The 17,120-nt window shown below is 36.2% G+C and overlaps 1 protein-coding gene across 1 annotated transcript in view; it reads right to left on the minus strand.

Moving 5' to 3' along the window:
* LOC140136914 (DNA (cytosine-5)-methyltransferase PliMCI-like) overlaps positions 1 to 14,450 on the minus strand; it is a 53,925-nt gene extending 39,475 nt beyond the window's left edge. Inside the window, 6 exon segments of the mRNA XM_072158566.1 lie at positions 263 to 510; positions 513 to 917; positions 1,524 to 1,569; positions 2,217 to 2,278; positions 7,526 to 7,574; positions 14,288 to 14,450. Of these exon segments, the coding sequence (XP_072014667.1) occupies positions 263 to 510; positions 513 to 917; positions 1,524 to 1,569; positions 2,217 to 2,278; positions 7,526 to 7,574; positions 14,288 to 14,340 (863 nt within the window). The 5' untranslated portion in view covers positions 14,341 to 14,450.
* Between the last annotated feature and the right edge of the window lie 2,670 nt (positions 14,451 to 17,120).

Raw genomic sequence — 17,120 nt, forward strand, 5'->3', positions numbered from 1 at the left:
TAAGTGGGAATTAAACAAAGCCATTAAGTAAGCTACAGACATCTTGAACTTCTCATTAAGTTGTCAACCCATTTAACAGTCAGAAAAGTTATATGAGCTGCTTTTAACAATAGCTTAGAACTGAGTAGCTCCTGTGACCAAAAATTGGTGTTTGTTAACGGCTGTATTCAACTGTATTGAAAGTAAGTTTTTTTGAACTTGTTTTGAGCATGCATACAGTAAACATTCTTTTGAAAATTTATAATTCATTACCGGTACTTACACTTTGGCAAACATTGACATAATGCTAGGTTGCTTAGGATCCACCTTGGGTGATCTCTTTCTCTTGGCTCCACCCTTGCTGCTGCTTGGAGGCGGGGAACCTGCTTCGTCGTTTTCTTTCTCCTCATCCGTCTTTCCTTCTTCATCTTCTGCTTTCACTTTCCTCTTCCCTTTCTTTGCACTCTCTTTCACCTCTTCTTCACCTTTGACCTTCCTGGGTCGGCCCCTTTTCTTTTTGGATGATTCATTGCTTGAACAGCCAGGTGTATCTGTTTCCATATCATCTTCTGATTGGCTGCTTGCATCATTCCGAGTTGATTGACACTCCTCTTTAACTTTTGATTGGTCCTTTTTGTTAGCTTTCGATTGGTCCTTTTTGTTTTTGATTGGTCCTTTTTGTCAGTTTTTGATTGGTCCTTTTTCTCAGCTTTTGATTGGTCCTTTTTCTTGGTTTCTGATTGGTCTACTTTCTCATCTTTTGATTGGTCCTTCTTAGCAGGCTCTGATTGGTCCTCTTTCTTGTCATTCTTCACTGTAGACTTTCCATTGGATGTGCCATTCTTTTTGGACTTTTTTCCATTTTCAGTAGGTGGTGCTTCTACTTTCTTATTGATAAACTTGCTGAGGAGGGTGTTAGCTTTGACAAAATACCCTTTCTGTAAATACACAATAGAGATAACAAGTCATTTACGAACATATTTTTTAACAAATGACTTTTTTGCTTTCTGTGACACCCTTTGTAGTTTGTACAAAATTGGTCAAGAAGCAATGTCCATAAAAATTACATTATTCTTCCAAGCTTATTTTCATTCAGTTTGTCACCACTCTCTTGTTTTTTACTTTATATTAATGTTTCAAATATTTTTATCTAATTACCCAGCAAACATAAAGTTTTACAGAAAACGTTTCAATGTTGGGTTATATAAAGGGTATAATACGTTTTAATGACATTCATAAAACATTTTTGAAAACCTAATGCAATTAAGTGTTGACAAAATATTTTGTCAAAATGTTTGCCAAAAAATATTTTGCAATTTAACATAATTTGGAAAACATTTAAAAAATGAGAAAAATTCAGATTTTCAGACACAACGTTACCATGGTATAATAAGGCCAACAAAAAAAAAGAAGAAGAAGAAAAAAAAGAAAAGAATTTTAGGGCCAAAGTGTAGCGCTAAATTGGAGTTCACATAGCAATGCATGCGATGTTTGAGACTTTCTGTTAGGGGGGCATAACAGTTTTGAAATTTTATTTTAGTTACCTCAGTAATCTCCTCTTCTTTCAACTCTTCTTCCAAATTCTTCAACCTGTGAAATAAATGAAATTGTTACTAATGCCCTGCTCATACATGTACCAGCATTGGCAGCGTGCGACAAATAAGATTGCTAAAATGTATGCTGGTAGTGATTTACCATTGCTACAACATTCAGGCATGGCTAGCAACTTCTTTAGAAAATTGCCCTTTTTTGTTTTGTTTTTTAAAGTAGCAGTACGGCTTCTAACCTTGAATAACCACTAATTAAGTGTTTATAACTTCTTTTTTTAATAATTTTTGTTAAAAAGGTGCATTTATTCCATTCCTTTTTTCCTGGCACCAACCGGTGTTGTCACTATCATGGACCACAATGGCCTCATCCCAATGCCATAGTTCAATAACCTCAATAAAACACTAATAAAGATTTGACCTTAAGTTGCAGAGTATGAGTTTTTGTACCCAAATTGTCTAAGGTCAATCAATGAATGTGCTAATGTATTGGGGTGAAAGAACTGTGACCTGATAGATGAGCATGTTGTCAAGACTGTCCACAGTCACAAATGTTTGGGGAGGGAAGCCCAGGAAGGCATGGAATTCCACAATTATGATTCTGTTTGAAAACATTTGGAAATGCCAAATGAAAATCCTTCAACATAAAAATACATATTTTCGATAATTTCTCACACCATCCATACATACCCAGTTTGTAGCTCTGAGGGTAGATGACTCTGTAGCAGTTTACATTTCTTCTTGATGTACCCCTGAGATGAAAAAGAAAGAGACACACATGTACTTGCATCAATTCTTTATGGGCAATTCCAAGCAAAAGTGGACATGACTCAAAAAAATAAAATTGCCTCTATGTATTTCTGTTAACTTTCATATTATTCCAAACAGATGTAATGTTCAAGTTCTAAACTTTTTTCTGCATTTTTCTAACATGTTGTTTAAAAAAAATAATTTCTTCGCAGAGTGTATTTTTAGTGGAAAAATCCTGTTCAACTTAGATATTTTCTAAGTGGGCCTATTTTATTAAACAGGGGCACTTTTCTTTTTAATTTGATACATTTTATATCTATGAAATATGGTCTTCAAGAAATATCCATCACATTTTAAATACCCCCCCCCGCTAATTTTTTCCTTTCATAGTGTTTTCATAACACTAAATATGGTGTAGTACGAGTTACCGAGAGATGCATTTTTTAATATATTTACAAAATGTTGGCAATTTAATTGATGCCACTTATTATTTTCCTTCTACTAGTAGTACCTTGAATAAAAATAAGAAATTGAAATACAAAACACTATCCACCACATAATAATGACCCCTTAAAAACTGTAGCACAAGTTACCAGTAGCACGAGTTACCGATGTAGCACGAGTTACCATAGCCCACTTCCACCCTGTACCAGCAAAGGTAATGCAAAATACCACTTGGCAGCAATAGAGGTATCTCCCAACTGCATTTCCCCCTGGCAAACTAGAATTACGTGGTTCGTAATTAGGGTGGCATTCACTCAAAAGTGTGTAAATAACAATGTTTTGTAAATACAAATGATATGCAATATGCAAATAAGCTCATTAATATTCATAAATATGCAAATAACATGACAAACATCAGGTCACAATATCCAATCACCAAACCAAGTTTGAAGTTGATTGGTTATTAATGCATTTAAGCTGCAGAGTGGGCAAAATATGCAAATAAGCTCATTAATATTCATAAATATACAAATAACATAACACAAAACTATACAGCACATCAAGCCACCATATCCTATCACCATACCTATCTATCTATCTGGCATAGGCATAGTATACCAAGTATGTCGTTGATCGATTATTGTGTTGAAGCTGCACAGTGGATTAATCAGTTTGCTTCCGCCCGAGCAGCCGAACAAAGAAACAACCAGGCGAACACACATGCGTGGGGGCCCAAAATTAAAGATATAAGTGCCCTTCTAAATAAAAGTAAAAATATGGAAGGCAAAGATAGAGAAAAGGTTCAAGGAGCCCGTTCCACCCTGATCATGCGCCAAAATAGTGTAAATATACCAAATTTTACCAAAATAAAGTCCCTTTTTTGAAGCTCGAAGACTTAAACTTGTGCAGTCTCTCTTAAAAAAATGCTCTAGTATATCCCATTACTAATAAATACATGTACCTGGTCAAAATGATGCAACCAAATTTTTAGTTCCCCCCCCCCCCAATCTAGCCCAAGAAATATAGATACTGGAAATCCACAGCCACATTTCAAGTTGATACTGAGATTTGTATGATTGATACAAAATTTTTTCATGTTGTTGAGTATGATGGGTCTCATTTTCCAGGTGAAGTGATTGAAATCGTGCAAACTGTATTCAGTAATGCACCAAGCAGGAAATCACAGGAAATGATCTCAACCAAAAGATGACCAAACATTTACCGGTACCTCAGAAAGCAATTTTTAAATTTAAAGAAACTTACAGAGCCGATCATTGTAAAGAACCACAAACATTACAAGTTTTGTGTTCTAATTTAGGGTGAAATAACCTATCAATCTATCAATTGATGACTGTTCAATTTAACTGTTGAAATTTAAGCCCTACAATGTATGAAATATCCAAACAGAATGGAGCAAGGGATTTAAAGTACGGTACTATGTAATGCTGGGATGTAATGTGTGTGGTACATTGTATGCTGATACATGCACTGTATTGGTGTTATTTGTACATAAATTGGGTTATTTTGGGGGTTATCATGGTTATATCAAAGTATACTTTGGTTATATGTACATAGATTGGGTTATTTGATAATATACCAGTCATTGAGGAATTTTTATCAAGAAACTTTGACATTTAAAAGAACATTAACCATTTTGTATATGGCCGGACAAACTGTAGCACGAGTTACCATAGCACGAGTTACCATGTTTTTTGCCAGTCAATGTAAAACTATGAGGGACAAAACTTTTTAAGTTATACCAAGATAAACCTTAGCATAGCAGTTACTTATCATATAATCAATTGGGCTTTAATGTTTTTTGCTTTAGGACACGATCAAAATAAAAATGAGTAAAACAAGAGTGTTTTTTCATACTAATAATAGAAGTCTACCCACCTGAATATGTTGATACAAATACAAATTGCATTAATCTACCGATTATGCGAAACACAAAAACCCTCTCACACAGAGATTTTTCTGACCTGTCCCTAAGACCGACCTATCGGCGCCCTTTGAGTTGAGCGCATGCGCAACGATCCTGTTCACTCCCCACCGCCCAGAGAAATAACATACCGCAAGGGGGTTAAGGGAGGCGTGATCAACATATTCAGGTGGGTAGACTTCTATTATTAGTATGAAAAAACACTCTTGTTTTACTCATACTTATACATAGAACTACCCACCTTCAATGTTGATACAAATACAAATTGCATTAACATTGACTAGCCCCGCTAATAGGTGGTAGAGGTGCGGTCTGTTATTTAGACGCGAGGTCAGGAAAATCCCATTTTGCTTAAAAAGCAAGATACCAAGAAGATTGCTTAAAAAGCAAAAACCCTGAAAATTGCTTGAAAAGCAAAAACAAGAATTGCTTAAAAAGCAAAACATAGACTAAAAAGACAATAGGATTTCAAGAATGTCTACAAGTAAAGTTATTCAATACACTTATGACCTGGTCATTCCTGAAAACAAATAAGGTTAGACAATCAATGATTAAGACATTAATGCTAATTGTTATCTTACCCTTATTGTCTGTTAGTCGAAGTCCTCGTCAAGACTGCTTTAGCGAACTTGACCCTGGAGTCTTCCTCTCCGACATTACGCAGATATGTATCAGTAAACGTAGAGGCGGTGCTCCAAGATATAGTTTCGCAAATCTCGTTCAGAGTGACCCCTTTCTGAAATGCCCACGAGCCTGAAACTGCTCTAGTAGAATGTGCCGCAGGGGCACATGTTCCTTGAACGCTTTAGCATCTACTATGAGCGAAACCAACCATCGTGCTAGTGTCTGTTTCAAGCTGCCTTGTTAGGTTTAGCATGGGTTATAAAAAGTTGGTCAGTCGATCCCCTAATATTACTGGTCCTATAAATATAGTGTTCGATAGCCGCACAGGGCACCATAGTCTATCTTCTCGCACGGATGACTTAGTGCCAATCCTCGGAAGCAAGATGGACCCGTGTTGAAACGCTCTGGCGTTCATTTTTAGCTATGAAACCTACTTTAAAGGTCATAGAGACGCCATTGCGTGAAAAAACAAGAGTTTTGAACGATAAAGCTTGCAATTCCGACCTCGACGGCCGGTTGCTAGCGCTACCAAAAGACCGTTTTGAGAGTGATCTCTCGTAGCGTGGCAGATTTCATCGGTTCATATGGTGCTCCTTTGAGAAGCTCCAAAACTTTGCTTAGATTCCATGCAGGAACGATTCTACGTTTAGGTGGACGAGAATTGTACATGCCATTGAGGAGAAGACGGATGTAGTCATTCTTATATAGAGTTGATCCGTCCTCAAATCCCCTATGGATCGCTGCGATAGCCGATTTATAGTTGCTAACTGTGGCTACCTGTAAGCCAGAGTCGAACACTTCCGTGAGGAAGTCGGCTATCTGAGACTGAGTTGCTCTGGCAGGAGAGCAATTTGTCTTTTCGCACCACTTGTAGTATCGACCCAGACGTCCAGAATAGATTCCAGTGTTGAGTCTTTTCTACCGTGGGCGATGAGGTTAGCAGCTTTTGTGAAAAGCCGCTCTCCTCATAGCGTTGCCTGATAACGGCCATGCAGTTAACCTCAGATGACCCAGCTGAAGGGTCGGCAACACTGTCTCGAGATCCTGCTGTCTCAGGAGGTCTGGTAACTGTGGAAGAAGCCGAGGTGTACCTATGAGAAGGATCACCATGGGCGGAAACCATAGATGCCTTGGCCAAAAGGGTGCTATGAGTATTATGTTGCAATCTTCGCTGGCTATTTTCTGTATTACTCTCTGTAGCAGCGAAATTGGAGGAAATGCGTATGCCGTCATTCCTCTCCAGTTCAAGTGTAGTGGGTGTACCGCGAGTGCTCTTGGATCTCGCATCCTGGAGCAATATACTGGTAGTTGGTGGTTGCTTGCTGATGCAAACAGATCCACTGTCGGATAAAACATTACTCGGAAGATGGTTTGGACCACCTGAGGAGACAGTGCCCATTCTGTCGGGCCCGCACCTCGACCTCGAGAGAGGTCGTCGCTAGAATGTTTGTGACCCGGCTATGTGGATAGCCTTGAGTGACATTCCTCGATCGTGACACTTCTTCAACAAGCGAAGCGTGTGCATGCACAACAGGGGCTATTTTGTACCTCCTTGTTTGTTGATGTATGCTACCACCGTCGAATTGTCCGACTGCACTATGAACTTGCAACCCATCAACTGATCTTGAACGCCTGGATCGTTCTTTCTACCGCCCAGAGTTCTAACAAGTTGATGTGAGACTTGGCTTCCGTTGGGGACCACAGGCCCGAAGCCGTCTGATCCTGAATATGACCCCCCCCAGCCCATCTTCGACGCGTCCGTCGTGATGGTAAGCTGAGGGAGGGGGGCAGGAAATCTGACCCGTATGTTCAGGTTGGCCGTCGTGGACCACCACTTGAGTTTGTCGCGGATCAGTTCCGACATTGGAACCATCCTGTAAACTGAGTGGCAACTGGGTCTGTAAAACGCCAGTAGGTGCAGCTGATTTTTTAGCATGTCCTCTGCTCGTAGCACGAGTTACTGTTTTTCGCAGCTGTCCCAAACATACAAAAGTTGTATTCATTTAGCAATACTATGAGGATCTAGCCTTGAATGTTGGGTATTAAAATACAAAAATACAGATTCCAATCAAATGATTTTAAAAAGCTGGAGCACAAAGTATGTAAAAGGACGCCATAAAGTGTAGCACGAGTTACCGTGGAATTGCCCACATACAAATTGCCAATAAATGTTTCCGACATGTCGACAAGAAAAAATAATTTCATTGAAAATTCTTAATGGTTTGAGCCAGAAAAATACCTTTTCAGTCACACATCCATCCTTGAGGTCATCTTCAAGTTCTGATAAACTGTAAACAAAATCAAAACAAAAAACAAACATTTAGAAAATATTCTGTTAAAAATTGTATATTAAATTGATGTTCTGTTAAAACAATTTTAAACTGTAAACAAAAACAAAACAAAAAACAAACATTTAGAAAATATTCTGTTAAAAATTGCATATTAAATTGATGTTCTGTTTAAAAAACAATTTTAACTATTACCGCCCGGTAGTATTATCTCATTGAAAAATAAACAAAATTATTTCTTTATTTGCAAGGCCGAGATAATTGATGAACAGGTGCAAACTGGGACAACATTATTTTTAATTGATGCTGATGCTCATGAATCTGATATGTTGGGGGAAGGGGATGATGAGGGCTAGGGACAAAATGAGGACACAAAATTTTCTCAAATTATATTTTAACATAGCCTGAGATTTTACTACCTTGTTGTGAGATCATGAGAAAGTGCCCAAAGTGCGAAATGTTTTGACTTTATACACACAAAATCATGGATTTTAAAAACACACGGCAGCTGTCGCATCTTTCATGCTGAGGAAATGGACCCACAAAAAACTGCACTGATCGCGATTTAGCAGCCGCAGTTATCGGACGAGTACAATATTGGTCGGACATGTCAATTTTTTGACCTACTACTTGCCCAATTGGCAAAAGTTAAAGTTCCATGCCTAATAATTAGCATGGACACAAATGAATTTATGATGCAATACAGTTCAATTACTAGAAATTAGCATCTCCATAAAACAGGCAAAATGTAAAATACCAATCTATAGAAATAACGACTGACCCTTGGACCGCTTCCCCGTTTCAACCTACTAAAAATCGTTTGTCCCCCCTGCAAAAAATGCTTGCTCCCCCTTTGGCCTGCCAAAAATCTTTGCCAATAAATTCACCACGGGGTACATGGTTATTGCACCATAGGCTTTATATTTTAAAAATAATCAGTTCAAGACTAACTAATGTGCATGTTTTAAGTATACAATATACATTGCATATTTACTGCGTTGGACGCACTTGTCTCTGATCGGCTGCTGAGGCAATCTGCTGTTGCCAAGTGGAAATTTCATGAATTTATGAACTGTGCACCGTACGCAAATTTTTTTTTATAGCTCCGAATTTGCAACATCGCGGTAGTCGCGAGTGTCTAAACGTCAAACAACTGGATACAATGACAATGTATGGAAAAATATATTTTTGTAAACAATTTGAGGTCATTATCAAATTGATATTTTGTACAATTTGTACAGCTATCGAATCTACCCTATCACAAGCAAACGTATCTGTATCATAAAAGTGCCCTTAAATACTGGACATCGCCAATATATTTATGACAAATTTGTGTCCGGAACACGAAAAGTGTCCAGACCTCAGGCTTGCTCTCTCGGCTACAACAATGGCGTAAAGCAGATGACGTATTTACCAACTCTGATGATGCGTAATGACCTGACTTTGTCAGACCGATGAGTTACATCCACCAGTCCCTTTACTGCTTACGCACGGTCATTTTATTCCGCCATGTTTATTGTTTCGAGATCGGGGCCAAGGAACTTAGGCTACACAACGTGCACAGCTCTGACAATTTCCCACAATGCCTTGCGCATTTCCAGAAGAAGGCCTGGCGATTTTCCCACATTTCCGGTAAAATTGTAAACAACGCCTGAAGTTTCGATAGGGAAAATGGAGATAGCGAAGTCGCATTTTACATCAAACAGCTGCAAGAGTAAAACGTTCTGAAGGATTGGTAATGATTAACAGCTCGGCGATCTTTTCCTTTAGACCACCCTCGCTATATAGGGACTAAATTATAACTTTTGCATCAAGGTTTACTTTTGCATCAAGGTTAAACAGTTGCCAAACACTTTGAAGTCAAGGTTTAATGTATTGGAAGGAGGGCAGGGCTTCGATATATGAGGGAAATTATGGGGTAAAAAACAAGGTTAAAACAACTTTTTGAAAACATGTGAAAACAGCCTATTCTGCAAAGAAGTTTTTGTCTCAAAGAACAATTTAAAAATGATCGGAAAAGCAAAAAACATACCTTCATACAATCAGCATCACTTCCGTCACATAAAACGATGATCAGATGGGTGAAAAGTGGCAAAGAATGTGTGAAATGGGGGATTTTTTTAAAGAAAAATACATCGTGTTTTTAGAGAAATTCGCCATCTTGAATAAATATAAAATTGCGTCATGCAGTAAAATACTGTCAAACGCATTTTAAAATGCTTGATGATACGCGAGCGTAAATCACCGTCAAAACGAGCGTACATCAAGCGCTCGTGCTACGCGAAAGTTTTGGAGTTTGTATCACCGGTTTAGTATTCAGCTCTTTTACGTCAAAAATTGCGATAAAAACATGGATTTTGGAACAAAATAAAGCTTGTTCGACAAAATAAAAGGTATAGCTAAGGAATGCTGGACGGTTCGCACCCTTTCAATTTCGGACCGTGCACTTTCGCCCCCTTTCTATTTCGCACCCGTGCACTTTCGCCCCCTTTTTATACCGCGGGTATTGTGCTGCTGTTGATTGATGCACGATCGATTGCTTGAACTCCGGCGGTGCGGCGTAGTATGTTTATAGTGCTGGGGCCGACGGGCATGCACTTATTAAGTCATGATAAACCCGGAAGGAAGGAAAGAAAGGATATTTTATAACAAAATAGAGGAACGATTTTTTTCTCAGTATATATTACAGGCCAGATATTTTAGCAGCAGGCTTACCCAAAATAATGAAATAATTAGAATTCAATGATAAAAATAGTAATAATAATAAATAGTAATAATAATAATAAATTTATATTTAATTATTAATTATAATATGTATAAAAACAGTGAAAATTTGTTCCAACTGACGACCAAAGGATGGATCCAAAAGGATACAAGTGTCAACAAGCAATGGATAAAATTAAAAACAATGAAAGTATGGCACAACATCCAATGGGGGAGTAACACAAAACATATAAACAAAGTTAATTTAATAATATAATATGATGATAATAATAATAATATGATAATAATAATAATAATAACAATGTTAATAATATAAACAAAGTTTATTTAATAATATAATATAATGATAATAATATGATAATAATAATAAGAAGAATAACAATGATATGAGGATGAATGCAGATTATTTTTATCATATTCATTTATTTTAAATTTTTTGTCTCTTAGTGAAATATTGTATTAGTCTATGTACATTTTTGCATTATAATTATCTTTTAACAAACTTTTATATTTTATATTTTAGTAATGTTTTAATATCCACACGGACATGTGGAAGATCAATATTGTATTGAACATGTTTTACCGTGTATAAATAAAGTTATTTTATTATTATTATTATTATTATTATTATTATTATTAGCCCTCACTTTTCTCCAAAAAATGATTTTTATACCACTGGAAACCTCTGGCTACATAATGTTTATGTCCAAAAAATAATTCTTGCAGATTTAATTTGTCTAGCAAAAATATCGTCAATTTTGAATTACGTTCTGGTGTACCAGAACGAAATTACAACAGTGGCCTATGGAGCAGTACATAGTCATGCATAACTCGCATAATGCAAAATCGGAATCAACTGAAATTTTGGGAATAAGATTTTTCAAGCATATCTACCATGTCTACTAAAAAATGTCATAAAATGATGATACTAGGATCACGAAATACTCCTTTAAGATAGATGTCATTTATGCGTCCGACCCCTACAGCCTGATCATGCAAACGAAAAAAAAGAAAGAAAGGAAAGACAGGGAAAGAAAAAACGAAATCCAAAGAAATTAAGATGAACTGAACAAATCTAATTGATAGAAATAAATTGATTGTTTAAAACTGTTTATTATGTGCAGCAACATCCAAAAACAAAACAGGGTTCAAAAGACAAAGCAGCTTTCTTGATTAAAAAAAAAGAAGAAAAAAGGCACTATAAAAACGAAAAAAAAGGAAAAAGAAAAGAAAAATAAAGAAAGAAATTCATCTCCTTTACACGATCTTTATTATCTAAGAAATAGATGCTATATTACATTATTGACATCTTGAGTTCAAACATCCCGCCTTAAAATTGTCGGCATATTAAGCAGATTAAGATATAAGATGTGCCGTGGTGTTAATAAAGCATCGTCATAATGAGTCCGTGATTGACAGGCCAGTAAACAAAATGAATCATGAACACATAAATGTCAATCATTTACAATGCAGAATTGGATAGCATTTTTTCCACAAATTTGTTTATTTACTTTATGTTATTTATTAAAACCATATTTATACAGGGCTACCTTTCAGATAAATCTGCTATTACAGGGGCTCTGTGTCATAAAAACAATATACATAACAATTTGTAGAATTTATACATAAGCCCTATATATGTAAGATTTTTTTAAAAACATAAAAATGCATAAACATCAAAAAATCATACATCAAATATATCAAAATTCATTAAAAGTATTGACATTTCTTTGTTTTATACAATTTACGTAACACTTGTAGAAATATATATTAAATTAATTAAGAACACAGACAAAATACATCATTCATTAAAAGACATAAAAGTTAAAACATTTGGTTCATTATTTACATCTCTCATTAAAACGAACAGAAAACTTTCCTGATTAATAATATTTTACGATCGTACGTCAAGAGGCATATGGCACTTTTGCGTGTCTGTTTACGGTACCCTACCATTGATTGGACCCACACCATACCCGGCGCTTTCGCGTTAGTCATTCATTACATAATGGGTTGAAGGAGTCACACTTTATACAATCACGCGGCCGCGTGGTCCGGAGACTTGTCAAGCAATCGATCCGGTACGGGTGTGTTCTGGGGCGAATATATGCGTGCTACTGCCTAGTCACCGTAGGCTACCATTGCATTGATTGAACCCATGTCACGCCCGGCGCTTTCGGCGTACTAGTGGCAGGTAATACTCATGGTGAAGAAAGGTGGTGAAAGTCGGCACAGCATTATCGCAAAGCTGCTGCAGGCATTTGTTTTGCTTGTGCGCATTTGTCTTTGAGAAATTTGCTAAATATTTTTTTTCCATTAGTGTCATGTCAAAGAAGATCAATTCGGCAACATAAAGATGGGATAAAATGATAAATTATAAGCCATCATATTTTTGGCCATATCAATATTAGGCCCTATAAATTTTATACTTTAGGCCAATTACAATTGATCCTTAGTTTCCTGTTTCCCTCGCGCGTCCAAAATCAAGAATGGAAAAATATTTAATTATTTTATTTTTATTAAGGTATTTTCACCTTTTAATTGACTTTTTAATTACTTTTATTTGCTAATATCTGACTTTGATCATCTCAACTTTGATTATGAATATAAAACAAGAACATTGTAGAGTCCCCTACTAATATTAATGTCAAAATCAATTATAAAGGTAAAATAATTAAATCCGTAGTCTTAGTCAAAATGACCAAATGGACTGTTGATAATAGTCACGACCACATTTTCAAAATAAAGAAAGTAATAGATAATTATTAATCAATAGATAATTAATAATTAAAAGTCGCCTCATCCTTTATTTTCAAACTTGAAACAGGAAACTAAGAATTAATTGTGAAGGGCCTTATAGGCCATAAATAATTGAATACTAAATTATATAGCCTATTATAAAGTACTAATAAGGTAACATAATTCTAATAACAATAATATAATAATAATTAATATAATAATAATAATAATAATAATAAATTAAAATAATTAATAGGCTTAAAATAAAATAAAATAGAAATGAAATAAAATAAAATAGGCCTAAGTAAAACAAAATAACAAATCAAAAACATAATGAATACCAATCTTTAGTCGAAGCACATTTAATATATCGTAATAATATAGGCCTATTAAATTCAATCGAACCGGAGAGTCCATCAACATACTATTTGCTTTTGTACACGCTGAACCCAGTACCGGTACTGCAAACACAGACAATCAACACTCAAAAGTCAACCAATACTATACACATAGAACACCCCACTGTACCGCCGGGAGTTGAAGCGATCGATCGTGCATCATCAATCAACAGCAGCACATTACCCAGCGGTTTAAAAAGGGGCGAAAGTGCACGGGTGCGAAATTGAAAGGGGGCGAAAGTGCACGGGTCCGAAATTGAAAGGGTGCGAACCGTCCTGTTTCCTAGCTAAGAACATGTTTAACCTTGTTGTGAAAGTTTAATTTGGTAAAATTGTAATTTTAACCTTATATAACTCGGGTGGTCTAAAAGAAAAGATCGCCAACAGCTCAATGAGCTGGTCTGCTGTATTTGAAGTTCATATTCAAGTTTGTAAGTTTGTGACTTCGTATGTTATGTGCAATAGATATTACAGGAAGCTTAAATTGGCACGCTGTTCTGCAATTTGTCTGTCGCTTACGAAAATGTATGGGAGTTCTGGACATGTCACACCGGAAGTGTGACATGACCTCGCTGGACAGTCATAGCGCTCGTCAAAGGTTTGCTGCATTTGATCATCACTGCTCATGTACTGATTTATATGGAAAAGCTTAAGCTTTTAAAATTTATTTTAATAAAACATTTAAATAACATGAATAATGTGCATTATATTATTACTATTGTTGTGTCACGTCATGTGTGTGTAGTATGATAAGTCATGAACATGATGAAGTACATGAGTATGCATGTCAATTCATTCATTTCAAAATGTAAATGAATTGAATGATATTTATTTTTAATATGAAATTCTCACCTGTCCAAAACCTTGGATGGGATGTCAGCTTTCTCGACGACGCGGGATGGCATTTTGAAGGGTAAATTCAGTTCAACAACGCCTAATGCAGTAAAATGTTTGTCAGATCAACAGCCTACTGCACGACACTGCGCTGGAGAATGATCGTAGAGAACCGGAAGAGGGAACAACATGCGCACATTTCGCGCCAAATCTGACGGACTTTCAGCGGATGTTTTGGAACACTGTACGTTTTATAGGGGTGTAGAAACAACCACCGTGAAAATAATAAGACAACAGTCTTTACAATGTTATAAAAATCGAAAGAAACTTCATTCAAAGTCATCAAATTAATATGTATTTCTTTGATTTTTCAATTTTTATCACTCAAAAATATTTTTATATCAGAAATTGAATGCAAAATATTGAACACAATTTTAATTTCTTCCTTTGCAAAATTTAGAATCGGTGATAGTCCGACAATAACATAACCTTTGACCAGCTTTGATCAGGCTATAAGATGACCTTTTTGTGTGCAAGAGTGGCGGCTGGAATAAAATTCCGTAAGTAAAATATAAGAATTTACATGTTTATCCAAGTATTGTTTATTTTTCTATATCAGTGTAAGATCTGATTATTAATTCTGAAAGGGTACTGTTGACTGGCCGTGCAGGTACGTACTTGTTTAATAAGTTTAACTTTTTGGCTTTTTAATTTTTTTTTTTTATAAGGCTAATGAAAGTTGATCCCCAGTTTCCCGTTACATAGTTTTTCATGACTGGGTAGGTGACTGTTTCATTATTCATTATTCATTATTTTCAAACTTTCATTATCGGTGCAAAGTTAATTACGGAATGCTATGTTTTGAGGCCCAAATAAAATAATAAAGTATAGTTAGTAACAGGCCTTATATTAAGTATGCATGGACCAGGAGCTAAAATGAGCTTCTTCTCCCAAAGATGGCTCCTGGTCCTATAGTTGTAGTGTAAAATATTGGACACACCAGGAGCCAAAACTTGGCAACCATGGGGTAAAAATAGCCTGGGTGCCTGGTTAATATAAGCCTTGGTTAGTAATGACCATGCTTCACTTCAAAACAAATTTTAATTAAGCACATCTTCTTTGGAATCTTCAAATTAACCTATAGGTTGTGCAACATATATATATGAAAGCACCAGAAGTCCATGATAGTCTTTGGAGAACCACTTTTCCATATAAATACACTGTGTCTGTGTGTTCTATTGCACACTACTTTTTACAAACCAAACTTACTCTCCACTAGCACATCTTTGGAAGCAATATTTATACGGAAATTAGTTTGTCTACTTGCACAAACTGGAGGTTGCTGGTAAAAATCATCACAGGGTGCACGTGTTAATAATAAAACAACCATGCAAGAAATTGACAAATAAATCATTTTATTTATAAGTTTATTTTATTAAATACATAAATATTTGTAAGAAAAGCAGAATAAATTTGACTTCAAATTTTGTTTATTTTATTTATTTTGATGTTGTCTATAATAGCGCTACATAGTGCACGGTAGAAATGCTTTCATATTTGTTCATACGCTGGTTCCCTTGAACTTGGCTGCCTCTCTTTGTGTTCGGTCTATCCATTTAGTGGTAGGAGAAACTTAGATGCAGGGAATTCCTAGTCTCCAGTAAATGCGCCCTACGATATCGCCATTTTACCACGTAGTTTAACCCAGCGTTTGCAAAGACTATTCGGGCCGGTCAGGGTCGGCGTAAAAGTGCTTAAAATACGTGTCGGACGTGAAAGATGACATTAAAACTATCCTTTTTTCTTAAAAACTTGAAAAATGTGAAATAATGAAATAATGGAAAATAATGAAATATTTGATCGGCATTTTTTTCTGACCGGAGTCGGGTAACGGGAAACTGGGAGTCAACTTTCATTAGCCTAAGCTTATTCAAATTGAATTGCAATTGCAATGCATACACAAAATGATACATGATACAATGTATGTACATGCCTATCACTGACACTGATCAGGACTTTGTGACTGATAGTGTACATGTAGGTATGAAAGGTGAATTCAAATTTGCCATCAAACTGCATCATTTTATATAGCCTAGCGGTTAAGGCATAGGCTATGGCATAGGACTGTGAACCCAAGGGTCAAGGGTTCGAATCCCAGGTCCGGCTCTTTGTGTCCTTGAGCAAGACACTTCACTCTACTTGCTTAGTGCTTCGGAGGGCACTTTAAGCTGTCGGTCCGTGTACATGCATATTTTCTCACATTAATGTAGTGTGCACGTTAAAGAACGTCACAGGCTATTCGAAAAGAGCAGGGGATCATCCCGGTCATGTTGACTGTACTTCAAAATACACTCATCTACTCTAGGTTCCAGAGTAAAAAATAAAATTGTACAACTTGTCTGTACGCAGTGCGATAATACTCATACATATGAGGGAGGCACTTATAAGGAAGAAGAAGAAGAAATTAAAGCCCTTGAGTAAAGAAAGCCAAAACTGAAAACCGTTTTCACGGTTTGTCATGTCATAGCACTTTCCTACAGTAGTACAAGGAAATTAAACGTTGTCCTCAGTCACAAACTGATACTATCTGTCCATCGTATAAGACTGTTATATGTTACCGTATGGCAGCGTGTTGAAGGAAACATCAATTCAAAGCATGCACGTTACCAGTTGTACTTGTAGTAACTACATGTACAAATTTCAAACGTTTGAGGACTTGTTCTCAAGTTAGGTGCCATAGGGTGTCTTCAGTGTTAATTATTTTAATTTTAAATGTCGCAAAATATTAATATTGACAATAATTATCAACCTGTTTCACCTCCCCATATATTCATATATCGCTCACCTGTGT

Source organism: Amphiura filiformis, chromosome 17, assembly GCF_039555335.1.
Source record: "Amphiura filiformis chromosome 17, Afil_fr2py, whole genome shotgun sequence".
In the NCBI taxonomy this organism is placed as follows: Eukaryota; Metazoa; Echinodermata; class Ophiuroidea; order Amphilepidida; family Amphiuridae; genus Amphiura; species Amphiura filiformis.